The 25,071-nt window shown below is 41.1% G+C and overlaps 1 protein-coding gene across 1 annotated transcript; it reads right to left on the bottom strand.

Annotated features, from left to right (window-relative positions):
• Nucleotides 1-367: 367 nt before the first annotated feature.
• tshr (thyroid stimulating hormone receptor) lies at nucleotides 368-23,805 on the bottom strand. Its single transcript, XM_088647483.1, has 10 exons — nucleotides 23,337-23,805; nucleotides 14,959-15,030; nucleotides 12,748-12,822; nucleotides 10,138-10,212; nucleotides 9,515-9,589; nucleotides 9,131-9,208; nucleotides 8,603-8,671; nucleotides 6,329-6,406; nucleotides 3,766-3,954; nucleotides 368-3,181 (listed from the first exon to the last, which is right to left on the bottom strand). The coding sequence occupies exons 1-10, from the start codon at nucleotides 23,504-23,506 to the stop codon at nucleotides 1,744-1,746; spliced, it is 2,319 nt and encodes a 772-aa protein (XP_088503609.1). The 5' UTR covers nucleotides 23,507-23,805; the 3' UTR covers nucleotides 368-1,743.
• Between the last annotated feature and the right edge of the window lie 1,266 nt (nucleotides 23,806-25,071).

Raw genomic sequence — 25,071 nt, 5'->3', positions numbered from 1 at the left:
TAATAATCAGTGTGTCGTTTGTTCTTTTCATTTTGCAAATTGACTTTGAAACCATGCTTTACATTCTGACTGATCTATTATATATATATAGACTGTTTTATTACTTAGAAATTCGCTTTTTAGACAAGCTAGTGCTAGGACCTGATTTCTCACTCAAAGTTAACCTTATTAATTCTCTTTTTTCTATTACGATTAGTGTCAGAGCAGGAGCATTCCGGATACGTCTCGATCAATTAAAATACTACTCACTGTTGGTAAGAAGTTGCAATAGTTGTCAGAAAAGAACTTACTGGTCATGGTTTTCTGTTTTTTTTACTATGCTAAGAAATAAAGTTGTGGGAAAACACCATTAAGAGAGACACGGGAATCCTCAGCAGACAGGCTTTATTTACATGCAAGTTCACAATTTATTCAGCTGCATGTGTGCCGCCCATTATTCAAGCTCAGCAGAAGTTTAGATGACTTCCAAGTGTATTTGTTCAAATCTCAAAATTACAGAAACTTGCGGAATTTACAGAAAGCAGCAATAATGGCCAAATAAGCTCAGTGAACACTCTTCATTTGTGTCAGAAATAGATCTGCTGGACTGCTGGTGGACGTGCCATCCGGCCACCCAGCCTGCTTTTGGACAGAACATCTGCAGACCTGTTGGTCGCTCTGGGGCTTGAATGAGAAAGGAGCTGCTTCATAACCTAGTAGAGAGTGGCGCTGTATGGACACACGCAGGTGTGTGTGTGTCCATCGACAGGCAGATGTTAACCTTTTTGTATGCTTTTAGCATAACGGCTTTAGACACACAAAGTGCCGATCTAATGAAACTTGGGAAAAACATGCGGTTTTAATCAAGAACTTAGAAATGTCTAAAGATAAACAGGTCCTGTCAGTGCTGGCCAATTAGTTTCCATGGTAAAAGTATCCTAAAAGCTTTCCACATAGATTTATACTGAACATTTATATTTAAGCCAGCAAACAGTCCTAATGTCCTTAAATAAATTAAAATACACTTCAAGAAGTCCTGAAATGACCTTATTGCCTTTCTGATGTTCTGAATGAATCATCCACAATTTCAAGGGCTGACACAAGCAGTGCATTAAAATTGTTGCACCGCGTTGCAGCAATCAGGAATGAACTGCTCAGTTATGCTTTCAAACCTGTTGCCCTGGAGTCCTACAGTAAGAACATGGATGAGATTTTCTGCTCTGATCAATTAGCTACTGTTCACCAAATGAGCTGGGAGCGAAAGGGCAAATGACCTCATTCCGTTTATTACTTCCAGGTCACAGTGAATGAAAGTCGGTTTATAAACAATACTTAAAAGCTCATCTGAAAACTTGCAAAAACATTTATCCGTATTAAAGGAGCCTATTTAAAACCACTCAGTAGTTCTTGTAAAACATAATATTGTAGATCTACATCAAGACAGACCGCTTTAAATACAACTTATTATACAACAGCCAACATAGAAACAAATAATATGCCAAAGTGCAGTACAAAATACTGGCTTGCCCTTGTCTTCTTTCTTCAGTGTAATAACATCGCTTCCAGTTACTCTTCTTCTTTTTGATCTCACAAAATCACCTTGAATCGCTTGATTTGCTTCTAATATCGTTCATCACACACTTTTCATTCCCTTCTAGTTCTCTTTGTTCTTGTTGCTTGTTCCCTCTATATAAAGCAGAAAGAATGAAAAGCTCGGAGCCACAATGCAACGCAAGTGCAGGATTCGCCCAGTGCGCAGGAGGTCTAACATGCGGATGTTTGGGAACGCGCGTGCTGAATGTAGTCTTCTGGATCTTTCTGCCGCTTTGCCAGTGGGGGGCGATTTTCATGTGTTGCCATGCGGTGCGGATATTCATTCAGCTTGATGAGCGTCTGTGCTGTGCCCTCACTGGTGCGCTTGCTGCTCAAAGCACTGCTTTTACTGGACATGGTCTGTCCTCGGTAAAGCTGCGCTTTCTGCTCGCAAAAGCCGATCCTGCTCAGCAAGATGAACACGTCCCCCTGGAAGGCCTTGGTGAAAAAGGCGTAGAGGAAGGGGTTGGCGCAGGAGTTCAGTGGGTAGAAGAGCACCAGCAGGATCTTGGAGTTGGAGACCGTGATCAGCGGCTTGTTCAGCACTGCAGACATGGCGTAGAAAGAGATGGGAGCCATGCAGAGGAAATCAGTGAAGATGAGCACAGCCATCCTCTTGGCGATCTTTGTGTCCTTGTTTCCAGAGTGGTAGTGTGGGTTGCGGACTGTCCAGTAGATTTTAAAGTAGCAGACGCAGATCACGAAGAAAGCAACAATGTTCATGACCAGGACCAGCATGATGTAGACTTCGGCAACAGTTGAGTGCGTGTCCATCGGCAGGCAGATGCTGACCTTTCTGTAGCTGCTGACCCCCACAATGGGAAGCAGAGCCAGGAGGAAGCAGAAAACCCAGCCAGTGAGCATGATGATGGAAGCGTGGCTGAGACGCACCTTCCTGTCCAGCCTCATGGCAAAGCTGATGGTGTGCCAGCGCTCCAGAGTGATCATGGTCAGGGTGTACACAGACAGCTCACTTGAAAAGACAGTGAAGAAGCCAGCGAGGTTGCACCCTGTGCCAGTCTGCCAGTCAATAGCGTAATTGTAGTACTCAGACCGGGTATGATGGTCTACAGAAGCAATTAGCAAGAGATAGATTCCCATGCAGAAATCTGCACAAGCCAGGTTGCACATGAGAAATCGCGGGACGGTCAGTTTGTAGTGGCTGGTTAGCAGAATCAGCAGCACAAACAAGTTCCCGACAATGGCCAGCAGGCTGACGAACCAGACTGTGATTCTCAAGGCGTTGTAGCCCATGATGTCCTCGCAGGGGTTGAATTCGTCGGGTTCGGGAGTGCAGACAATTTCTTCGTCGTCTTCGCAGACCGTGTAATCATACTGGCTCTCGAAATCCTGGTAAGTGTCTTCTTGTGGATTTTTTAGGGTGTCCCCAAATCCAACATCTGTGTCGGGCTGCCCCTCGATATAAACGTAGTTGTGGCGCTTGCTGTGGAATTCACTGGCCTCTGCGGTGTCTTGTGATGCAGCGTGCTCCAGGTCTGTGTCCTCCTCAGCATAGCCCGGGCGCGAGGGCACTCTGAAAGCCCTTGCTGACCTTCTCTGTCGGAACTCAGCGAAATTGCTGAGGTTGCATATGAGGAGTTCTAGGTAACTGGGGGAAATGTTGAGCAGATAGGCTTAGTGTTCTGACCTGAAGCTACTGTTCTGTACTAAGTCTGTTCTCAAAAGTAATTCAAGACTTCCAGTAATTTTAAAATGTGGTACCTATGACAGAAATCCTTGAGTGTTCAAACATTTTAAGCATGCAGTTCTGATTTAGAGTAGAAAGGACATATCTAAAGGAGCACAGTGTGCTCCAAATAATGCAATCTTTGATCTTACAGATCTAAAGAAACATACTTGTCTATAACATTTTTGATAATTACAGGACATTTGAAATGTCTACATATATACTGATTCTATCAGTCCTGGGCAATTAGTTCCTATGGTAAAAGTATTCTAAAAACTTCCACAGAGATTTTATCCTGAACATTTAGATCGAAGCCAGCAAACAGGTCTAACTATCCTTAAACTGAAGGAAATTAAATTAATGGGGGCATCAGAACACATCAAGCAGTTCTGAAAAATACTTTGTTGGGAATGAATCATCCATAATTTCAAGTTCCGATAAAAGCAACATGCAACATTTAAAAAAAATAATGAAATCATGAAATGAATTTTTGTTGTTTTGCTCACCCTTTCCTTTTCTTCAGGTTCTTAAACCCACAGCAGTGGCTGGGGTAGGTGAGCTCAGCGCTCATTAGGTACAGAAACGTCTTAATTGGGGGCAGTTTCTTGAGAGTCCACGTGTTTCGTGCCAGCAGCTCCCTGAGGTTCTCCAGACCTTTTGTTGGTAGAGAGGTCACCCTTGTCTGAGAGACATCGCTGGAGAATAAAAACAGACAAAGGTCTTACGACAGTACAACAGCTAGAGAGTTTTCCCCCTTAAAAGTTGAATAAAACATTTGCTGGAATCCTTCCTGGGCAGTTGTAAAGCCTTTTACAGGTTTAAATGGCTTTAGAGATTTAAAGATGTTCTTTCCCTGCACCTTGAGTGGAAACATGACCTCAAGTGGGAACGTGACTGTAGTTACTGCATCAGCTGTATCTGTTTGTAACTTGGTGGTTTGTGGTCAAATAAATTTCTTGTTTAGGAATCGGGAGTTATCATTCATGAAGGGGGTATAATCCTTTGTAAGAAAGAGGTTTCAGAATATTTATTTGAAAAACCTCTGAATTTTTTTTTTGCCAAGTGTCTTGAGGAGTGTTTTAGTGAAAGGAAAGGAAATGCTGTTACACACAGTCATTACAAATAAGCTTGTGGCATTGACGCTTGAAGTGTTGCTGAGCACACACCTGCTCTCCTCAACGGTGGCCAGGCCTGTTTCTGGGGAGCAAGTCTATCAGGTCTTATAGATAACCCCCAAGTCACCAGTTTCTAAAGACTTGGAACATGTAGGCTTTGAGCATTTTATTTGTTTAAGTCATTGAGACTTACAGGGTGTTGAGAGTTTCATTTCAAATAATGCTTGTTCAATTGGCCAAAGTAAACACTGGCCAGTTGTTTTTTACTTTAATGCTCTGTTTTAATTAAATTTAATATCCTGTCTAGAGTAACACACATGCCATGTTACTTTTTGTGAGGTTCACAGTCCAAAGTAAAATAACAGCGACATGTGCATTCTACTGTCTGAGACTTGAGCGTCTTCAGCTGCTTCCTGAATGTTAACTTCCAAACTGCCTTGAACAAAACACAGTCTCTGGTCACTTGACTGCTTTCTTAGACATCACAAAGACTGCAGACATTTTTGGAACATTTATGAATTGCAAAAGCTTTACGCAAAAGCTACAGTTTACCAGTTACTCCTATAAACGCCTGCAATAAACAGGTGTAATAACTTTTCTTTCTAAAATGAAAAAAGACATGACACCACCATGCCACCCTCAGTAGCTCTAATTTAATTTGTAATGATTCTCATTATAAATATTAAAGTGTATACACAAATATAAATGGTTTTTAATTGCAAACTGGACCAAAGAGTAGGTACTGTGCTGTAAGCAATGGCCAGCAGATCAGTTACTAAGTCTTTTTCCTCCTGGGAAATTGTGCAATACATATTAAAACGCCTCAGCTGTGAGTGTCTGATTTTAACATATTTAGCCAACTGCATCATCACCAGGACTCCTTTCCAACTTGTTCATGAAAGGGCTCGGTGACACTTGAGCGTGAAGTTGTTAAAGCAGTATGATTTAAACAGAGACGATCACAGAGTAGCTATGAGGTACAGGGTTTCAGTATAAGTGCTTAACTGTTATTAGGGAAATGAAAATCATCTTGACGTTCTATGTACTGTACATCCAGCAGTACAGTGCAGCTTGAAGTGTGTCAAATAATATCTAGTGAAGAACTGGGAGAGTCATTTTTGGAGGAACACGCAAAAACAATGGCGCTGGTACAGTAGGTGCCCAGCTGCCTCCGGCGATGTTTGCCTTTGGCAGGGTTTCAGTTTTGAAAACTCCTGTCCTGTTATCAGGGCACAAAGTGAGCACGTCAACCTGGCAGAAGGGAGAAATAATCGATTTTGGGAACGAATGCTCCTCCTCCCCTGCTGTTGAAAATCTTGTTTTAATGGAGGCCAATGTTCATAAGGGCATAGAAGATATAAAATGCATTATCACAGTAGTTTTTTCAATACTATGCTACGTTTTTAATGTAGAGAATTTTTTGATATTTGGAATGAAACAGAATGACTGGATTAATTGTTCCAATTTGTGAAAATAAAATATAAATGTAACGTAAATAGGGTTATCTAAAAAGTTTTTTAAATTTGCCATAAACTCCTTTTTGTTTTCTGTTTAACTCAGTGAGTTTTTAATCTATCCAGACTTTCCTTTTCATCTTAAAAAATTTTGGACACATTTTTAGGACAGTAGCTCTTAGTGTAGTTAAAAGAACTGTAATGCGTTGTACATAATGTAAACAACACAATGTATATATTATGTACAACATGCATAATATATAATGTATACATCAGTACTGTGTCTAAGCTGGGCCATATAGATTTGCCAGTGAAAAATTAGGATTATGTGCAAGGTGGTGTCCATGTCTCGAGCTTCTGCTACATATAAAGAAAGCAGAGGCAGTTTTTGCCATCTTGCTTTTCATAGGGGTCACTCTCCCTGCTGCCCAGTCTCAAGCAGTGAGAGTGAGTGTGAGGCCACGGAGCGAAGCAGGCGTAGGCAGGTGCTGTATACTCACAGAAGAGTGGGTCCACCGATAACCCCTGCAAATGCCTTCTCATTGATTCTGGCCAGGTGCCTGTTCCTGTGAAGATATCTGGAGAAAAACAGATTGCTTGTCAGAAGAGAAAAGTACGAGGGTCCAGTTTCAGGCACTCGGTGTCCTCCAAGGCACTGACAAAGCCCACTCGGACTTCCTCAGAATCAAGTGAACAAGGAAGTACACTAGTTCAGCACTAAGAACAGGAGGCACTTCTGTACACTAAGGGTTGTGGGGCAAATGGAACAAACTACCCAGCCATGTTGTCAAAGTCCATGCCCTGGCTTCTTTCAAGAAACAGATGCATGAAGTCCAGGGATCCATTAGCGACTATGAAACAAGCTGGAGGAGCTCATTTGTAACCTTTCTGATCTTCTTATATTACCAGGTATCAGAACAGCTTCACTTTCTAGAGCTCCTACTCCTGTTGCATTAGTACATACAGTATACAGTATGTGATGAACTGAAATAACTCAGTCACCTGACAATCTGCAATTTGTGGAAAATTGTACAGGGCTTTGAGGTGTGTGCCATAAAAGCTGCTCTATAAATAAAGTTAGTTCTTTGATATCCCTTTTTTACCTTTTTTTTTCTTGTTTTGAAAAATAAATAATGCACTCATAGCATTCTGGCAGTGTCTCTTATTGTTGAAGACTGCATTACTACTGATAAGGATGTAACATTGAAATTAAAAAAGCATCAACTATACAATCCTAAAGACTTGCCAGCAGAAAAAATAGAACAGTCATTTAAACTATTTAAGTTTTTAATACTATTCAGAATGACACAGTTTTAATGTTATTTATATTAGTAGCTTTGTAATACACAAAGCACTTCCAAATTATGCTGTTCCTTTAAAATACTTTAAAATCCCTAAATCTAATTGTAACAATGAACTAAGTTCAAGTATTTGTCATGGTTTTAGTGCAGAGGGATCAGTTTTTGCACTGAGCTCTCCCCTTGCCAGCAAAAACAGTGCTGTGGTAAAACTCACAAGGAAGACTACAGTATTGCTTAATTGTATCCCCATCTGAGGCTGCAGGGTCAGATAGGAGGGCAGACACACATTAATATTTCATATCCTGACAGGAAACGTTCAGATTAGACTTCAGCAAAGTGAGAGATGGAATAAAATAAGTAACACAGTTAGGCAAGTGTTTCATCCTCCCGTCGGGCAGCTGGTGAGGTACACCTCGTGCCAATCGGCCGTCAGCACATGGTGGGGCTCTTCATGACCACCACAGCCTAGAGCCGGAATCCCAGGGTGCTCTTTGTGAGAGAGCTCTGTAAATGTCCAGCTGATGCCATTCGCTCTACATGTACATTTTTGTCAGGGCAGGAGAGATTGAAGCCGAATGCTCCTCAGCCCGTGGAACACCACTGGATCTCCGTTTCCACAGCGCCTTCCCTGAGCAGCAGTAACGCAGGCAGACAAGACTTCTGCTTGAGTCTCCAGGTGCAAGGAACGGGAGGCCATGATCCCCGCCCAAGCTGAAAGTCGCCACTTTACCTCTCCCCACTTGTGAGGGGACCTTGTTCGTCAAATTGGTTGACAAAGCAGAACAAAGACGTTCTGATATTTACCCTGTGAGTGCGTTTGAGCATCCGTGCTCACTGGCGTGCACTCTAACTCCCTTGTCCCACCTGACAGGGCTATTAAAACACCCGTGTGTCTACAGGGTCTCTCCTCTCACACCCATCATTGCCACTTGTTCGCCTGCTTTGAGTCAGGACTTCTCACTCCTCCTCCGGGGCACTGGGTAGCTTTCTCCAGCACCGGTCTCCTGCTTCATCAGTGCCCACAGACGAAAGTCAGGGGCAGCCTGAATCTTAAAGGGGCCCAACTTGTGGCTCAGCTAATGCAAGAGACTGCTTGAAGCTCAACAACTAAACTTGGACACAGGGTCACAAGTCGAAATGGAGGACTTAATACCTTTAGGATACAAAGTGGAAATCACTTCTACACACAAAGAGCTGCTAAGCATTGGAAGAAACTGCTCAGGGAAGCTGTTGAAGTCAATACTGTGAGATCCATTATGAAGCAACTGGATGATTATTTGGGATCAATTAGCTATTAGCAATCAAATAGCTCAAAGGTCTCTTCTTGTTTGCGATGTGCTGTGTTCTTACTGTGTTTAAAAAAAGGCTCTGGCATTGTAGCATTTCAGTTAAACCCAACTCGTACTGTATCATTTCTAGTCAGGTATCCCCTCAAAATGTTTTAAACCTCGTACAGTTTAGGCACTGTCTTACACTGCATCCAGCCTTGTCCCATTGAAGGCGTCCTGTTGAACTTCGGTAAACCCATTGCTGTAAAGCATCCTGGAAAACAATAATTAATACATTAGATGAACACCAGCTCATGCCTGATCCTGCGTCACACATTTCCTCTTCTCATTCATTGTAGTAATGTTAACATTAAGTCACACACTCAGCTTCCACGTAACTGAGAAAAACTGTTTATCGGAGACAAAGGAATTGTCAGCTGCCAAAGAAAAGGCAAAACATAATGTTTGGAGTTGGTAAAAAGTCACCCAAGCTGAGGACTTCTCCCAGAGTGGCCAGGGAATATGTATCGGAGCGGTCAAGAGAGGTGTATGCAAATGCTAGCAGGATAGAAGTGTACTTTTCCGAGGGCGCTGGTAACAAGCTCCGTCCACGCAAGGAAGCCCGGCTGCTCGTGTGGGCTCGAGGTTCAGAGAGAGGTGAGAAACTGGACGGCAGTGTCACCCCCTAGGCCCCCAGGAGCAAGGTCACAGGACCCGCCCAGAGACTACTCACAGCGTCAGCAAGTCGTTGGACACTCCGTGAAAAGCGTTCGGAGGGATCGATTTTATGTAGGGATGGTCAGCAATTTCACTGCATGAGCAAAGAAAAGAGATTATTAACACCTGGAACAGAAGTGACAAACAAAGTGGACTTGGCTTGTGTTTGCATTTTTAGAGAACCGAACTCTCTGTCACAGGAAGGAGAAAGATAAATGTTTCTTCGTTGCTTAGTGCTGCATGCTCATCCACTGAGCTCCTGTATTGTGTTTCTGTGTATCAAATCACCGTATATTAGCTTTCACTACATGTTTTAAAAAAACATCACATCTGTTGTTAAACAGGCCTGTACTAATGTACTGAACAGATGGTTGAATAGGATCTGGTAAAATTATCTTACAGAATGAAGTTGAAATCAGAAGAATGAATCTTGCTGAAGTCAGGAAACACTCCCAGACCAGTGTTGAAAATCCCTCTGTAATGACAGACAGATTTACAAACAAGACATTGAATCTTTGCACTGCATGATTTATTGTTTTAATGTTACTTAGTTTAAGAAGAAACTGCATTGAGCAATAAATTAATAATTGCTCACACCAGAGTTTTGTTTTATCTTAACATTTTAACATTTTTTTCATTTGGAGAATGGGAAAGTATTTGGAATTACTGTATAATGTGTACTAAGGGGTGGCACGGTGGCGCAGTGGCCAGCATTGGTGCCTCACAGCACTGGGGCTCTGGAGTTCAATTCCAGACCGGGGATGCCATCTGGGTGGAGTTTTCAGGTGGGTTTTCTCCAGGGGCTCTGGTTTCCTCCCACAGTCCAGAAACTTGCTGGAAAGCTCACTGGCTTCTGTGAAAATTGCCGCTGCTGTGAGCATGTGCCCTGAGATTGACTGATGCCCTGTCCAGGCTGTATCCTGCCTTGTGGCTTTTGCTTGGATGAATTTGCAATACAAGTTTGCTACAGTTTCAATTAAATTTGATTTGATTTGAAAATGAAATATTGAAAATATTGCTTACAAGTATTTCAAATTTGGTAGGTCCTTAAAAGCTTCAGGATCGATGTATGACAGCCTCCTTGCATTGCGGATTTCTCTGAAAGACAAAAATAATAGAGCCTTCTTCTCTGCTTCTCTTGTTTGCCTATTAGAAAGGAGACCTTTCCCCAGTTGCCAAGTTGTTCAAATTGTTATTCACAAGTGGATACAGTTGGACAGGTCTAATATGGGATTGTACGCAGTAAGATTCTCCAATTTGACTCTCCAATTGGCTTGGGAAAACTAGTACTGGCTAATAATTTTTGATTGCCTGGCAAATTAGAAGTCCATCTGATCCTCTCAGGGCAAATATTTCATCCCCTGAAAACAAGGCTTCCCACGGGAAGCAGTAGTAGCTCCTCCAATGAGTCAATTGTCAATAAACCCCTCCTGCATTTCAAACAGCAGATTAAGATGCTGGTTATTAATGCAGAATGGTAGTATTCCTTTTGCAGGAGTGGTGTTATTCAGGTGTACCTGAACACCCTTCAAAGCACATGGACTGCGTTTCTAATTGTACTGTATATTACAGTTTTGAAAACGAATAGCAACACCCAACAATCAGATGCTTTGTGAAAATGTACTCCGTATTTAAGTATAATAAGTGGTGACTTAACCCATTTGATTAAAGGACCACAGGAAGAGGAGGCTCTACCCCCTGAAAAGAAACAAGTGAACCCAGAACCACCGATGCAGAAGCGTGTAGGCACACGGTATGGAAGCATGGACGCTACGATAAAAAGAGCCGGACAGGCCTGGGGACGAGGAGACAGCAAACAGAAGAAAGAGTAGAGATTCAATTCCATGAAGGAGGACGTGCGAGGCTCGAGTAGCGTGGAGGGGATGAAGATGAGAAGACAACAAAAGCCAGCAGGAAAAGCAGAAGGAACAGGAATAGAAGACAAATCATGTCTTCTAAAAAAACAGAGGTATATATAAAGACTGAGAAGACGGAGCGTTGAAGGAGAAGCAGAAATGCAGGAATAAGGTGGAATGGATGGTCCTGGGGCTGTTGCTAGCCAAGGTGCCCTTCTGCAAGCTGGCAGCTTAATGTCATACCAGAAGACAGCAGCGTGCTTGCAATCTTTCAATGGTGCATTTCTTTTAAAAATATATCGGTTATGTGAATAATACATGAAAATATGTTGGTTCTTATGAAAAGTAGCATGTTTTTTCTCTTTCATTCCGACTTCATTCTTTGTGGTTTGAAGCCCACTCCACATATAGAACGAATGCAATGACAATGCGAGAAGAGTTAAATGTTGCAAACGTTGGTAATGGCTGTGATTAAAACAGCTGGTTGAGATTAGCTTTGTCTGTCTTTATCCCTCCCAAACATCAATGAAAAGCTTTCATTAAAGATGTATGAAGATCCAGCTTCTTGTGTCACGGGTGTTATACTGTAAATCATAACTTATTTTGTAATACATGGCATTGATGAAACCTCTATAGCCACTGAGCACCAGGTTACCGCTGGCATGTCAGAGCTCAATAATTCAGTTGCATGAGAAGTTTTTGTTTTTCAACTGAAAATAGTTGTCCAAAGAGAGTACTGATTTTGGCAAACAAGGCAGAAATCACAAATTCTAGTCCTCAAGGCATCCAGATATTTGGAGCCATGATAAAACTGGATCAAAGCCTAGTAATTAATTTTCATGTTAACATGTCTAAATTATCAAGAGAATACTGTGATCTCAGCAGCGGTTACAAACTGCACCACCAATTGCACAGTTCACCTCTGACAATATTCCTACTGTCCCACAGTAACACAACCACACACCTCATCTGAGACTCCCCTGTTAATGTTGTGTTTCCGTAACTCCAGGTCTCAACCACAGGCAGCTGGCAGGAAGAATAATAGTCATTTCTGTCTAACCCTTACAAGCCAACTGAGAAAAGTATCATTGTTTGTGGTGAGGCATGATTTAAGCCTTTTCTATCGACGCTGAAAGGGACTTCATTCCCACAGGAAGGGCTAGTTTAATGAGTTTAATGATACTCTTGAAATTAACAGAACGACCACAGGCTGGCTTATCCAGTTTTATTATTATTTCTACGCTGAACCACAACTGCATTTCATGCAATAAAGTTAGGATATTTAAATCTCTATGTGAAATGAATAAACTGTTATCAGCTTCTAATTTTCTAATGCAGCTTGTGATCCTAAAACAATACAGAGAGTTAAATGCTTGTGACAATGTTCACAGCCATTTTGAACAAAGCCTTGATTAAAAGCTTAAGAGTTGGTTCCAGACTTGTCTTTAGTATGGCTTTCTGTAGACTATACAAAGAGTGAAAATGTTTTAGAACCAAAATCTCTGGGCAAATCTTTAGATGTAGATGTGATTCTAACACGCCGCATGAACAATGACTGAATATCTCCATTGTCACTACTTTAATTAGACATTTCCAAAACATTAGTGCTTGAATAATGTACTTATATTTGTAGTTTAAAAACCTGAACATTTGAATTATTAAGGAAGAAATATTTAATGGAAGGCCAAGGTTTCTTTCCATCAATATAGAATAGTAATGTGGTATGCAAAAGTGAATAACATATTTTGTACTTTTCTTTAAGCTTTGAACTACTCACATGTGAGTTATTTTCATTAGGCTAAAAAATGCATGTTTCTCCAGCCTGCTCAGGGTCACATCCACAGATATAGATCTGCAACAAAAAGAAATATTAATATAAATACAGATTTTGAATGAAGAGCAGCCTGAGCTCTGATCTAGTCTGGTCTCAGAAGATGAGCATGGCCGGGCCTGGACAGTACTGGAATAGGACACCTCTAAGGAAGGCCAGGCTGTTGGAGGACCTGTAGGTGGCGCTCTTTTTTAACCAATGCCCCAGTGTTGTAACTGGAGATACTGTACTGTAGTTATTCTTTGAATAATAGATGTTAAACATCCTAACCACTTGGCCATTCAATAAGACAGAAGCATGCCAGGGGATGGTCTTTAACAGTGGAGTAAAGATGCCTTCAGTAGGATAATGAATGAGAACTCCTGGATTAGAATCTTTAATGAATGTGTTATTACCGTGCATTCAGTGTGACAGTAACATCCTTCTCAAGGATCTTAATCCTGCTTAAAGGCAGCAATGCTGTATTTAACGATCAAGGACGGAGGACACATGAATAAATGGATGAAGGCAGAATCTCGCCATGTACTGTATTCCGAACAGGGCTTGCTGGGGTCTGGCACAGGCTAAACAGCCACTTGGTTGACAATGATACCCTGGCTGCTTTTCAAGAAAGGATGAGATCCTCTAATCAGGACAGAAGGCACTACTTTACATAAAGGGTTGTGGAGGTTTGGGACAAGCTCCCCAGCCATGATCTTAAAGCTGATACTCTGGGTGCTTTGACAGCACAACTGGATGAGATTCTTGGATCCGAAACCCCAAATGGTCAAGATGTATCGGATGCCCCTCTCTCATCTGTAGTTCTTACATTCATCTGTTTTGATTTACAGTATGAGACTGCAGTTGTTTACAATCCAAAGTGTCTCTATACGGACATCTTAGTGCATCAATAGACACTGCACCGGACATCGTCAGAAGCATCTGTATGAGATTCCTTTATTTTGCGATTCTGGAGAGCTCAAGCCTTAAGATCATTCGTCTCTCCTGAATATGAATGTTCCAGTTCATTGTTGCTGTGTAACAGTACAGTGTTTCAAGTCATTCCTCAGGAAATGGAGCAGAAAAAGAACACTTCATTTTTAAAATCAGCTTTTTCAATTATTTTGATTTTTTTTTTAATTTTACATCCTCACAATTCTAAACCACTAACTGTGAATCATCTTCACACAGAGCTTGTAATCCTCACTGTATTCCAGGAGAATGGGCCTCACCTGTCAGGGGCTCGGCCTGCAGTGAGCGGGTCTCCTGGGAACCCCAGGAATGCAATATATTTCAATCTCATCCGACAGATTGTTCAATCACAATAATACAACAGCACACATCACTGCTGAGGCCACAGCTCGTCAAGCTGGGACAAGCTGGCATGTTATTTAACATCCTTACAGAAAAATATTTTCACCACCTCTGTGGCTGATGGTTAACACTCTTCAGAAACGCATGTGTTAATACACCGAAAGACAGACCATAGTGACCAAATAACTGCTGTCCGAGCACTTACTGATATGACCTTCTATGATTTATGCATCATTAAAAAGCCATTTACTTGCACCATGTCAAAGAGCTGTGTAGAGGGGTGGTCTTACTTGGTAACAGTCAGGAGCCACACAGCAGCTTGGATGGAGAAATATCATAGCGTGTATATTTTATTACAACCTCACACTTATCTCTTGTTTTACTATTACGAATGATCCAATGCTTCTGCCTGTCTTGCCTCCTCTCAAGCTAAATTTTTAAGGAAATTTTAAAATTTCTGTTTCTGTTCTCTGTCGGCTAATTTTCTTTCACCTTCCTTCTTACCGTTCAAACCCATTCGACAAGAAATAATTCTAATTCCTCATTCATTAAAAACATTATTCATCACACTAACTAGCACTCCTTGAAACATGAGAAGTAAAAAGGAACGACTCGGAGGGATTTTAAATATTTTGGGCTTCAAAATACATACCTCTCTAATGCTATATTTATCTTTCTGCAGTAAGATTACAAATTCTGGATATGGAAATCATTTACAAGCAGTACACATATCATATAGCTCAAAAGTACAGCTTTGCAATTTAAACATGCAATACATATTTAAAGTTTTAAAAAAAACAGTTTATTTTAAAAAGTTTTAAACAGGGACAAAACAATCAACTTTTCCTGTAGAAAAATACTTACATTCTAGAAATGTTTACCAGGTTTGCAAAAGCATTGCTCGGAACCTTGAGCAGTCGGGTTTCCAGCAACCACCTGCGTAAAAACAATCAACAGCTGTTGTGTGTAGAGGTGTATAGTTCTCACTTTTTATTTCCAGTGCAATAACACCACATTTTGCGACGTTAAAATTTAACACAGGGTGACACAGAATTCTGCACATGGACACCATGAATGTGAGAGAAGGCTCCCTCTGATATGTGCACATGTCTCCGGCTGGGAGCAATCTGATCCCGGGCATATCAAGAACAGCCTTTTCTCTCTTTACGACATGTGACATGTATAATCTCATGTCTGGAAATCCTAAGCGCTGCAGTGAAATATCATTAGCAGTTTAGACTGAAGTACACTACGACCAGCAGCCATATCACCCCGCAACTCACAACTGGCAGCCCACTGAAGCTAAGCAGGTGTGAGCCTGGTCAGTACCTGGATGGGAGACCTCCTGGGAAAAACTAAGGTTGCTGCTGGAAGAGGTGTTAGTGGGGCCACCAGGGGGTCCATGTGGGTCCTAATGCTCCAGTATAGTGACGGGGACACTATACTGTAAACCGGCGCCTTCCTTCGGATGAGATGTAAAACTGAGGTCCTGACTCTCTGTGGTCATTAAAAATCCCAGGGCGTTTCTCGAAAAGAGTAGGGGTGTAACCCCAGCATCCTGGCCAAATTTCCCATTGGCCCTTACCAATCATGGCCTCCTAATAATCCCCTTCTATGAACTGGCTTCATTACTCTGCTCTCCTCTCCAGTGAGAGCTGGTGTGTGGGGAGCAGACTGGTGCACTATGGCTGCTGTTGCATCATCCAGGTGGGGCTGCACAGTGGTGGGGGTGGAAGGGAACCCCATTACCTGTAAAAGCGCTTTGAGTGGAGTGTCCAGAAAAGTGCTATATAAGTGTAAGCAATTATTATTATTATTATTATTACAATAGTACAGATCTAGAAAACAGAAAACAGAATAATGCAAATCTGAAGACGGAATGGGTCCTTCAGTCAGTCACTTCTGCAGCCTGTCTGCCAGTGCCTACGAAACTGCAGATATAAGATATCAGATCTCACTGAGTGGTCTGAGATGTGATTAAGTATTTTTCACATTAACTCAATTGTATGTTCAATTTCGATTTTCAGAAAAAATCTAAAGAATATTAATGGTACCACATAAAGTAATGAACAGATGTGCACACCTGTTAAGGCGGATGTAGTACCTAAACACTGTATAAATTCAACATTAATATAAAAATAACAAATATGGTTTTAAATAGATGCTGAAATAGATAAAACTTTAACTATTCCTTGAAGACTAATCGTAATTGTATAGAGAGGTATTCCGTGTAAGAATTTGAACTGGAATATTAATTTACAGATATGAATTTGAGATTCTGGGTATGCTGGTTGTATTCTCACACAGATCTTCCAAATAATTACTCATGAATTTTATCACTTTGTTACTACTGTACTGGATTTTAAAATACAACTTTGCAAATATACTGTAAGCTAGGGGATCTCACTACAGCGTTTTTCTTGAACAGTGAGTCAATCCAGGACTGGGAACTGGAATGAAAGGTTGGATTTTCCCGAGAAACCAAAAATGAGGTGTACCTTGACAAATTAAAATAAACGGCCCATGATTAAACAGTACCACTACTGTACACACATCACAGGCATGTCTCTTCGTTTTAAATAAAAACATACTGCATTTCAGCCTGTGTATAGTGGGGATCACCGCTGTTTTAACAGAATGAAATGCTCGGTGATCATACATGAAGGTAACCAAAAAACGTGGACAAAAAGAAACATTTGTAAAACAAAACACAGAGAAAAGTAGGCAAGGCAATAATCATGCTTTTTCTTGGGTTTAGGAATCTCAGTCTTATAACTTCTTTATAATACAAGCAAACTGGCCTGCCAGTTCATTAAGGTATATTATATATACTGTAGGTATATTCAACTCATTGGAGAGCTGCCCTCTTATGGTCTTTATATTAGTGTAATATTAGTCTGAAATGTATTTCTATCAAATATTAAATCCAAAGGGTAAGTACAGTACAAGGACATCTTTTTATGACGATGTGTCTTGATAAATATTTTTCATCTCACTGGTTTTTATTCTGATTACACTATCGTGTACATGATACCACGTCTCGGTAATTCAGCGATCAATAGCACTGCATTAGATTTTTTAAATACTTTTAATTTCGAAAGCAATTAGGATTCTGATAGTTTAACAGGTTTTCACAATGACAAACACGTGACTGTGATTTGCTAATCAGTGAGCACGTGTTGCTACGCTACCACGCTGGCTGATTCCACAAGAGCTCAAGTCAGACTGGGCAACTGAGCTCTCGAAGGTAGGAGGTCAGGCTGAAGGAGAGCTCTCTGGAAGGGAAGGTTTAAAGTGCTTGGTGAACAGAAAACCCCTGGAGATGTCTGGGTCACATACATGAGAAGGACTTGGGTTCAAAGATGCTGCCATTATTAAATTATTTATCTGGCGCTTTTATCCAAAAGGACTTGCATTTGTACAACTGGGTATTTTACAGAAGCAATCTGAGGGAACTGGCTTGAGGTTAAGAATCCAGAGTCCCAGCCACAAGGTCAAACACACTGCTTGATTGCGTTTATATTATAAAGGCTTTGGTCTACAAAATGTATGCTAAAGGATTATATGTTGTCAATCAATTCATGCAAAAACACCAAACATTTTTTGCATGAATTGAAGAAAAAAAATATGCGCATTTCTTATCCAAGAAAGTTTAAGCACAGTGATTTACTACCGTTTACAATAATAATTGTAATCGTTTACTGTAACACTCTTCTTTATCGGATACAGTGTTAGGCAGGATTAACTTGGCGAAAAACAGGATGGACATACTATCATGTTGTTAACATGACAACTATCATATAATCAGGTGGGGAGCTGCGTCACCATGCATAGGCTGTAAAGGAACCCAAAGAAGGCTCTACAGCCGAAACGTTGTGTTTTCTTTCTTCTCTTTTCAGCATGGAATAAACCTATTACTTGTTCCTTATCATATAATCATATTTTTTTTAGATCTTCACAATTTCAGAAGATTGATTCCCAATCCAATATAGAGGTTGGCAGGTCTTTATTTAATGATGGGAAAAATAATGGAATGGGAACAAGTAACCAATCCTTTGTTACGTTTTTTTTTATAATTTACAAAATAAAACTAGGATTCTTTTTTTTTTATTTAAACCTTTGAACAAAAATTATGCTCTAGTTTGAAATAACACAATTTTCACATTTATTCTGGGCTTATTTATTTCTGTATTTGTGTTTTTTTCTGTACTTTTTGGTGGAAAAATATTTTTAAATTGTTCTGGTCTTAGGTTTTTGGGGCACAATTGTGTAAAAACCTTTCTGTAATGGATTTCATTCCTGAACTTAAGTTCCACAAGTTTTAAATGAGGAAATAATTTTAAAAAGTACCTTTATTAAAAACAAAGCAGCTGATTTACCGAGATAAAATTCAAAGTATAAATTTGCATTTTCAACAAAAAACTAATTTTTAGTTATGCCACCACTGTGAGGATTTGCAATCCACTCTTTTTTTCTTTTTTGTTTGCTCTCATCTATCATCACCTGCGATGGTTTTTGTTTCCCCGATTCCACACTTTTAATCGACAGACTCTCGTGAGCCAAAGCGCTGCAAGATCCTTCTCCTTCAGGCTTCACCTCCAGGTGCTCTGGGTGGTTGTTTTTGACCTCCCTGGCTTTAAACCTAAACATCCCTCGCATGCGAAAGGCCAGTTTGCAGTTATTTGGGGGCTATACATTCACAAAGTTGGGCATTAAATCTGTGTCCCTTTAAAGAGGGGGAGGCAGGTCAAACAAGCACACATAGTAAGTCGTGACCGTGGAAGACAAGAAGACTGTAGCAGTTCCAGACATGGTAGTAGATACTGTAGTGCCACTATGAACGGCGTGATTTAAAAAAGCTTATCATGGAAATACAAGTCTGATTATGTTTTTAACACCAAGCGTTGGCTGTGAAAAAAACAATCTTTAAAAAGGGTACAAGCAGAGACAAAAACATTGAGTGGCAAGACTGTCTTATTCTTGAGAGAAAAGGAGCTTCGAGGCTGCAGAAGTGGCAGCTCAGAGGTGCCTGAACTGATGCAGCTGTGCCTGTGTGGAGGTGCTGTCTTTCCCCCAGGACAAGATGAAGTGACACACTGCTACGAGTGGCACACTTTGAAAAAAACAGTATTAAAGTGCCTTTCATGCTTGAGTCACATTTTCTCCATGTCTCTTTCATAAGGCTCTTGTAAGAGCTTTCCCTTCATCACGAGAAACGCCTCCTCTGTCTCTTCATCTGGTCTCTTTCTAAAAAGTATTTTTTCATTAGACAAACCTATCACTTACGTTCCCGAGTTCCCGAGTTTATGGATTGGTTTTTTATTCAGCCTTTTGAAAAGGAGGAAAAGGATGTCTTATTAGTAGCCGAGTTTACTCCCGGAGCGCAGCGGGGCCTGGCACTAATAAACAACTATTGGAGACTTCACTAGAAACATGAAGACTAATTACAGTATAATTAGGACAGTTGTTGGCTATTTCCCACTCTCTCACAGTTAATTGAATTAAACGTCAAATGAAAAGTTTTAAAAGATAAAAAAAAAAGAAAACAACATATTATCAGATAATTGGTTTAACAGGATCTATCACCGGGCATTACGTCTGGATGTGTGATTACTGTACATGTCTTCAAAACCTTAACATCTAGCAGTCCGAAACACTTCGGACAGATTCTGCCATTCCAGGAAACAGATTGTGACATTTGCAACGCACTGGATGAGAAAGTGTGTCACGGTGTCTTTTAACATAATGTTTTGAAAACCTTAGACTGATCCCAATTTATATACGAGTTTATAGAAGGAGTGTGCGCAGGCTGTTGAATTTCATGAATTCAGATCATCTGTAGTGCATCTAATCCGGGATTTTGAACTGGGGCAACGATTTGGAAAATTTCATCTGATAGGTTGGCCAGGCTTCCCTCAGTCGCGCTGAACGAGGGGAGGAGGAATGTGTGCTGTTGTGTAACAGCCCGGGAAGACATTCGGTGCAGCGAGCGGCAATAACACGACATAGCTGGGGCGTCTGCTCTCGTATTGAAGGGTCCCGAAAAACGGCAGGGGAGCAGCAGGCAGGCTAGCCAACAGCGCGTTTGTGTTTGGTTTGCGTTTCTTTCCTGGCCATTGCCCCTTGTTCGGCCGGGTTCCGTTTTGCGGCCGTTGTCTGGCGGGACAACTCGACACCCCCGCACACGCAGATCGCCGAGGCTCATGGAGGATGGCGGCGGGGGACGGCACGTTATCACCTCAACGTTGTGCAACCAAGTTAGTACATTTCACTTGGAAAATGTTAGAAAACACAAAAAAGACACAAGACGAAGTCAATTGAATTGAAATAAACTGTCCAGAAGCATTTATTTCACCGTTTCTTCACTCTCTTCCCAACCCAGAGTGCACGGTCAGCTCACCCTCCTAAGCGTGTCTGGTCTAGAGTCCCACTTCAGAATCCTTCGATATTGGCTGAGTGCTCAGCAGAGGGCACAAAGACCAATTCAATAATTCACAGCTTAATCCCCTTCGCACGAAAAGAAGGCAGGTATAAAAACTAATGATGGTGTTGTCTAATGTGTCTAACCTGGTCTCATTGTTGCAAACCTTCAGGAACAATGAGAGGAGAGCCTTCACCTTGCTTTTCCACCAGTACTTTGCCTTTATGACCATTGAAGAGTGGCGAGTGGTTTGGGCTCTGGACTGACTAGAAGGCCATGGGTTCAGACGCTGGGCAGAGAGAAAGGCACCACACACTGTGCCAGAAAAACTAGCGATAGAAACAGGCACCGAGTCTTGTATGTGAAACACAAGGCAGTTGTGAAGCCATTCATTTGCTTTGGAATCAAAATTAAAAACAGTAATACTAGAAAATATTTTGGTAATAAATGCTACTGATTTTGTTTTCTCTGCCTTAATACGTGTCATTTTTCAGATCAACAGTGACAACAGCAGACGGGAGCTCTGGAGGCAGAGACAAAGAGAGACAGGAGCTCTTGAATCCTTCGATGCTTCCTGAAACTCTCTCTCGCTTGATGTTGATTTGATGTGTTGGGGCAGAGATGGGAACACACCAAGCACTTTGGAGGTCCCAGTTTAAGGACACGTGCGGTCTGTTCATGCGGTGGGATGCGTTTCCCTTTGCAAGGCACTGACTCACTAGCTTAAGGGCGGAGAACGCTCATTTACTGGACATGGAGCACAAATGTCAAAATGGCCATACTGTATCTGCTAAGTTCTTAGGTTTGTGTTTGAATATGTTAAGACTAAGGTAGCAGCTCAAGCATATTACAGTACTGTATGTGCCTATGACATATCGTTTCAAAAAGTGCAATAATTCCTTGTAGAATAAACGGTGGCTACTTTTTTTATTTCATGTTTTTAACTGATCTCAACTGAGTGAAGCAGAACCACTTGTAACAACTGATACCAAAATTGTATTTTAAATTGCCTGGAAAGCTATTTGACCAGTTGATACGTACAGTACAAGAGCCTAAACTCTCATCTGCCTGATTCCCCTGGTTCAAGCAGAATCCAATACTGAAGTGGTCATTTAACTGCTTCCACAAATGTCCTAGCTTATCCTTTTACCCACTTTTTCTGTCAAGAACTATTTCTGTGCAATATTCTAAGTAGTAGCCGAAATGTCTCTGCTGTCAAAGTTTGCGCAATTCTTTATACAGTAGTCTAAATGTATGTGAAATATTGTACTGTTTTCACAGTGCTTGATCAGCAATAATTCTGCACTACCTGGTGTTTCAGGTTAACAGTTTTAGAAATGGGACTTATCCCAGACAAATGTAGATATACATTATTTCCACAGCTTTTGGATATCCTTGGAATTGATTTTGTTTTTCAAATCGTTACATGAAAACAGGGCAGCCGATACGCGCAGTTTTGCCTCGAGTCCGGCCTGGTCAGGTATGGTATTGCTAACCTTTAAATTACTCTCAACATGCATTAAACTACTGTGCACAGAACCTATCGTATCTGAACACACATACTGAAATCGTGATAAATAGATACAGATCGATTGAAATATATTGATTCCGTGGAAGTAATATTCTGTAAATTATGTAATTTGACTTTGTATTACAACTGTTATGAATAGAATAAAACGTTGAACTGAAATACGATTTATTAGGATAATAAAAACAGTTTAAATTTACATTATTATTAGAATTAGAGTTATTGGTATAATTAGAACTTATAATTATAAGTATCTCGAATATTAGGATTAATATGATCGAACTAGATGGCATTATTTCAACAATTAATTAATTGCATTGCAATTGCAATTAAGTGCATTACACATATTTTTATGTCTCAATTGCATTGGAGGCGGAAATATGAAAATAATCACGCGTCTCCCGTGCTTGATACAAAGCGGTTTGCACGTCAAGTCACAGGAGCATAAAAAAAAGACAAAAAAAAGCCCAAGTTCGCAGGTGCGGTCAGCCTGTGATGTACAGTACTTCTTCCATCGCTTTTTTATGAACAGCGCGACTGCCCTTCAGTCAAGCATCTGAGAGACCGCCGACAAATTAGTTGACATCAGGCGGTTTCTCCCTGGAGCGCTGCCGAACTGGCCCAACTTTCTGTCATAAGAACAAGTTTAAAAGGACTTGGAAAAATAAATTTAGATCAATTAGGCTGGGGCGGGGGGGTTGTTAAATTGCGTAATTTACAGCTCATTTGGGACTACAATTTGAGTACCCTTCACCCCTCAAGCACCTGAGCCTCTTAACTGAACAGTACTTCTTGATCAAGTACAGCCCCCCCGTCTTTAGTAACACGCAACCTGAAGATGAATTGGACTGGGGCCTTTCACGACTCGGGTTGGGGACGCCGGTTTTACAGTCTCACCTGACCGATTGCGTGCAGGTAGAGTCATTCAGAGGCGCACGCCAAACGCACACGAATTCCTTTAAATCTAACTGTCTGAATTATTTAAAAGCTTCATTGACGCAAAAACTGAAAGCTTTTTTCACAATGCAGTATAAGAACTGAAAACTACAAGAAATTAATATTTAAAAGTCCAAATATACAAAATCTAAAACGTTTTCAGCCAATTGTGTTCGTACACTTATTTCTCGACGCAGGCAGTAATTTGAAGTAAAGTATAGCTCATATGTGGTTAAAAACTATCTTTTCTCAGCCGAAATCCACTCACCTGTTGCACATTATTGGAGCATCCTCGCAACCATAAGACATCCACACGGAGGGGTAAAATTCACATGCATCTTTTAAACAAATACTTACAGTGTCTCGGTGTTTGAAGGAAATCTAGGTATTACTTCTAAATCAAAGCAGGTGATTGTGTGAGCCTCCCATTCTGAGCAGTCACAGATCGCAGGGCAGGATTCCTGGCCACCCCGAGTCACCGCTGGTAATGCCATCAGAATAAAAACGACTGAAGGCGCCAGTGGCATTACTGCTGACTGCTTCTTTTTAAATCGTGTCAGCCAGCTTTGATACTTTTCTAATGAGCAACGTCCCTCTGAGTAAGATGGACAGATTGCCTGCCGCCAGAAAAGCGCCCCAGTTACTGCACTTTGTATTGAGTTACAGTAAGTCTGTGTAGTCTGATACCTTCACCTGTCCTTCGGCAGATTCACGTTGGAGGTACTTCATTAAATTATTTTACTCTTAGATGTGTTTCGAGCTGCCCTGCTCTTATTGGCCGCCGAGTTCCCATCAGTGCCCAGAAGGACGGTACAGTGCACATGTGTAGCGGGTCCGGCGCGGTGAGGCGTTTCGTCTGCGGAGTGCACGGTGGAGTCAGGCCACAGCGGCGCCCTCTGGCGTTGGTGACCGGACACACAGTTAAACGCGGCGACCGCTCTGTGTGCGCAGGGTATCCACCTGCCCCCGTTATACCCAGTCGGTTTGAGACAGCACACGGGTTTTAAAAGTTGACCTCAGCCTGAACCCGGTGAACATAAAATCTGAGTGCTACAGCTTTACTTCACTGCTGATCGGTTACCACACGGGCCCTCACGCATGTACTATAATCTTATATTATTTTGCAATCGTTCATCTTCGTGCAAATCCATCATTTCTAGTGATCCCTGTAAGCTGCCGTTAACATTGTTTCTAAACTACTTTGCTACTTCCTAAATTACTATTAATAGTTACGATGACTACAAATAAGTTATCAGCGGTCCCCAATGTCCTTACAGATGCATAATAAAGATTCATTTTATACAGGGCTTGATATAGCCCATCATCTCAAAGCGCTGTGCCACTGAACATAAATGAAGAATGATTGCCTTAGCAGGACGGACCCTCGAGGTAATTAAACACCAGTATGAATTCAATGAGCTCGGTTTACACGTTAATTTAGTTCGGTGCACTTTCACTGTTCTGCCTCATAGTTCCAGTAGATTATGGCGATTATGTAGATTAACACAACAAAATCAATGCAGCACCTTGTATAAACTGCATGAAATGTTTTTATTTTTCGCCGTACTGGAATAACCACACTTTGTAGACTTAGTACTGTACTTGTCGAAGGACTTAATTAAACTAAATCAAATTCATGCCTTACCTCTGAAGAAGGTTCCTCCGCTTTTCTTTTTTTTAATGTTTAATTAACCGCAACTTATTACTCTTTAAAAGTCTCATCTACACATTTACAGGTGTGGCAAGAGTGATATCACCTCCAGTACGTGAAAACTTAATGAGTGCGGACACACCTGTTCCCACTCAGGAGAACCATGTGTGGCTGTGTAATGTGTACACAGGTGTCGAGGATATGCGACATAATTATCGTGTTTATGTAGCCTACGTTCTGGTTAGTTTAAAACGTGGCGAATACGTACACGCTATAGAGCAAAGTATACTAGGCTATTATATAATTTCAGTATTGCGTGTAAGAACGGCACTATAATAGTGCAAAAAGGGTTTATAAGATATTTGGGAAAAAAATAAAATACTAAAAACAGAAGTGGAATTAACCAAAGTATGTTACAGGATATTCTTTATCATAGATTTC

This window comes from Lepisosteus platostomus, chromosome 10, assembly GCF_059453375.1.
Source record: "Lepisosteus platostomus isolate fLepPlt1 chromosome 10, fLepPlt1.hap1, whole genome shotgun sequence".
Taxonomy (NCBI): Eukaryota; Metazoa; Chordata; class Actinopteri; order Semionotiformes; family Lepisosteidae; genus Lepisosteus; species Lepisosteus platostomus.
Note: the sequence above shows the minus strand (reverse complement) of the source record. Positions and strands in the feature narration are given on the sequence as shown.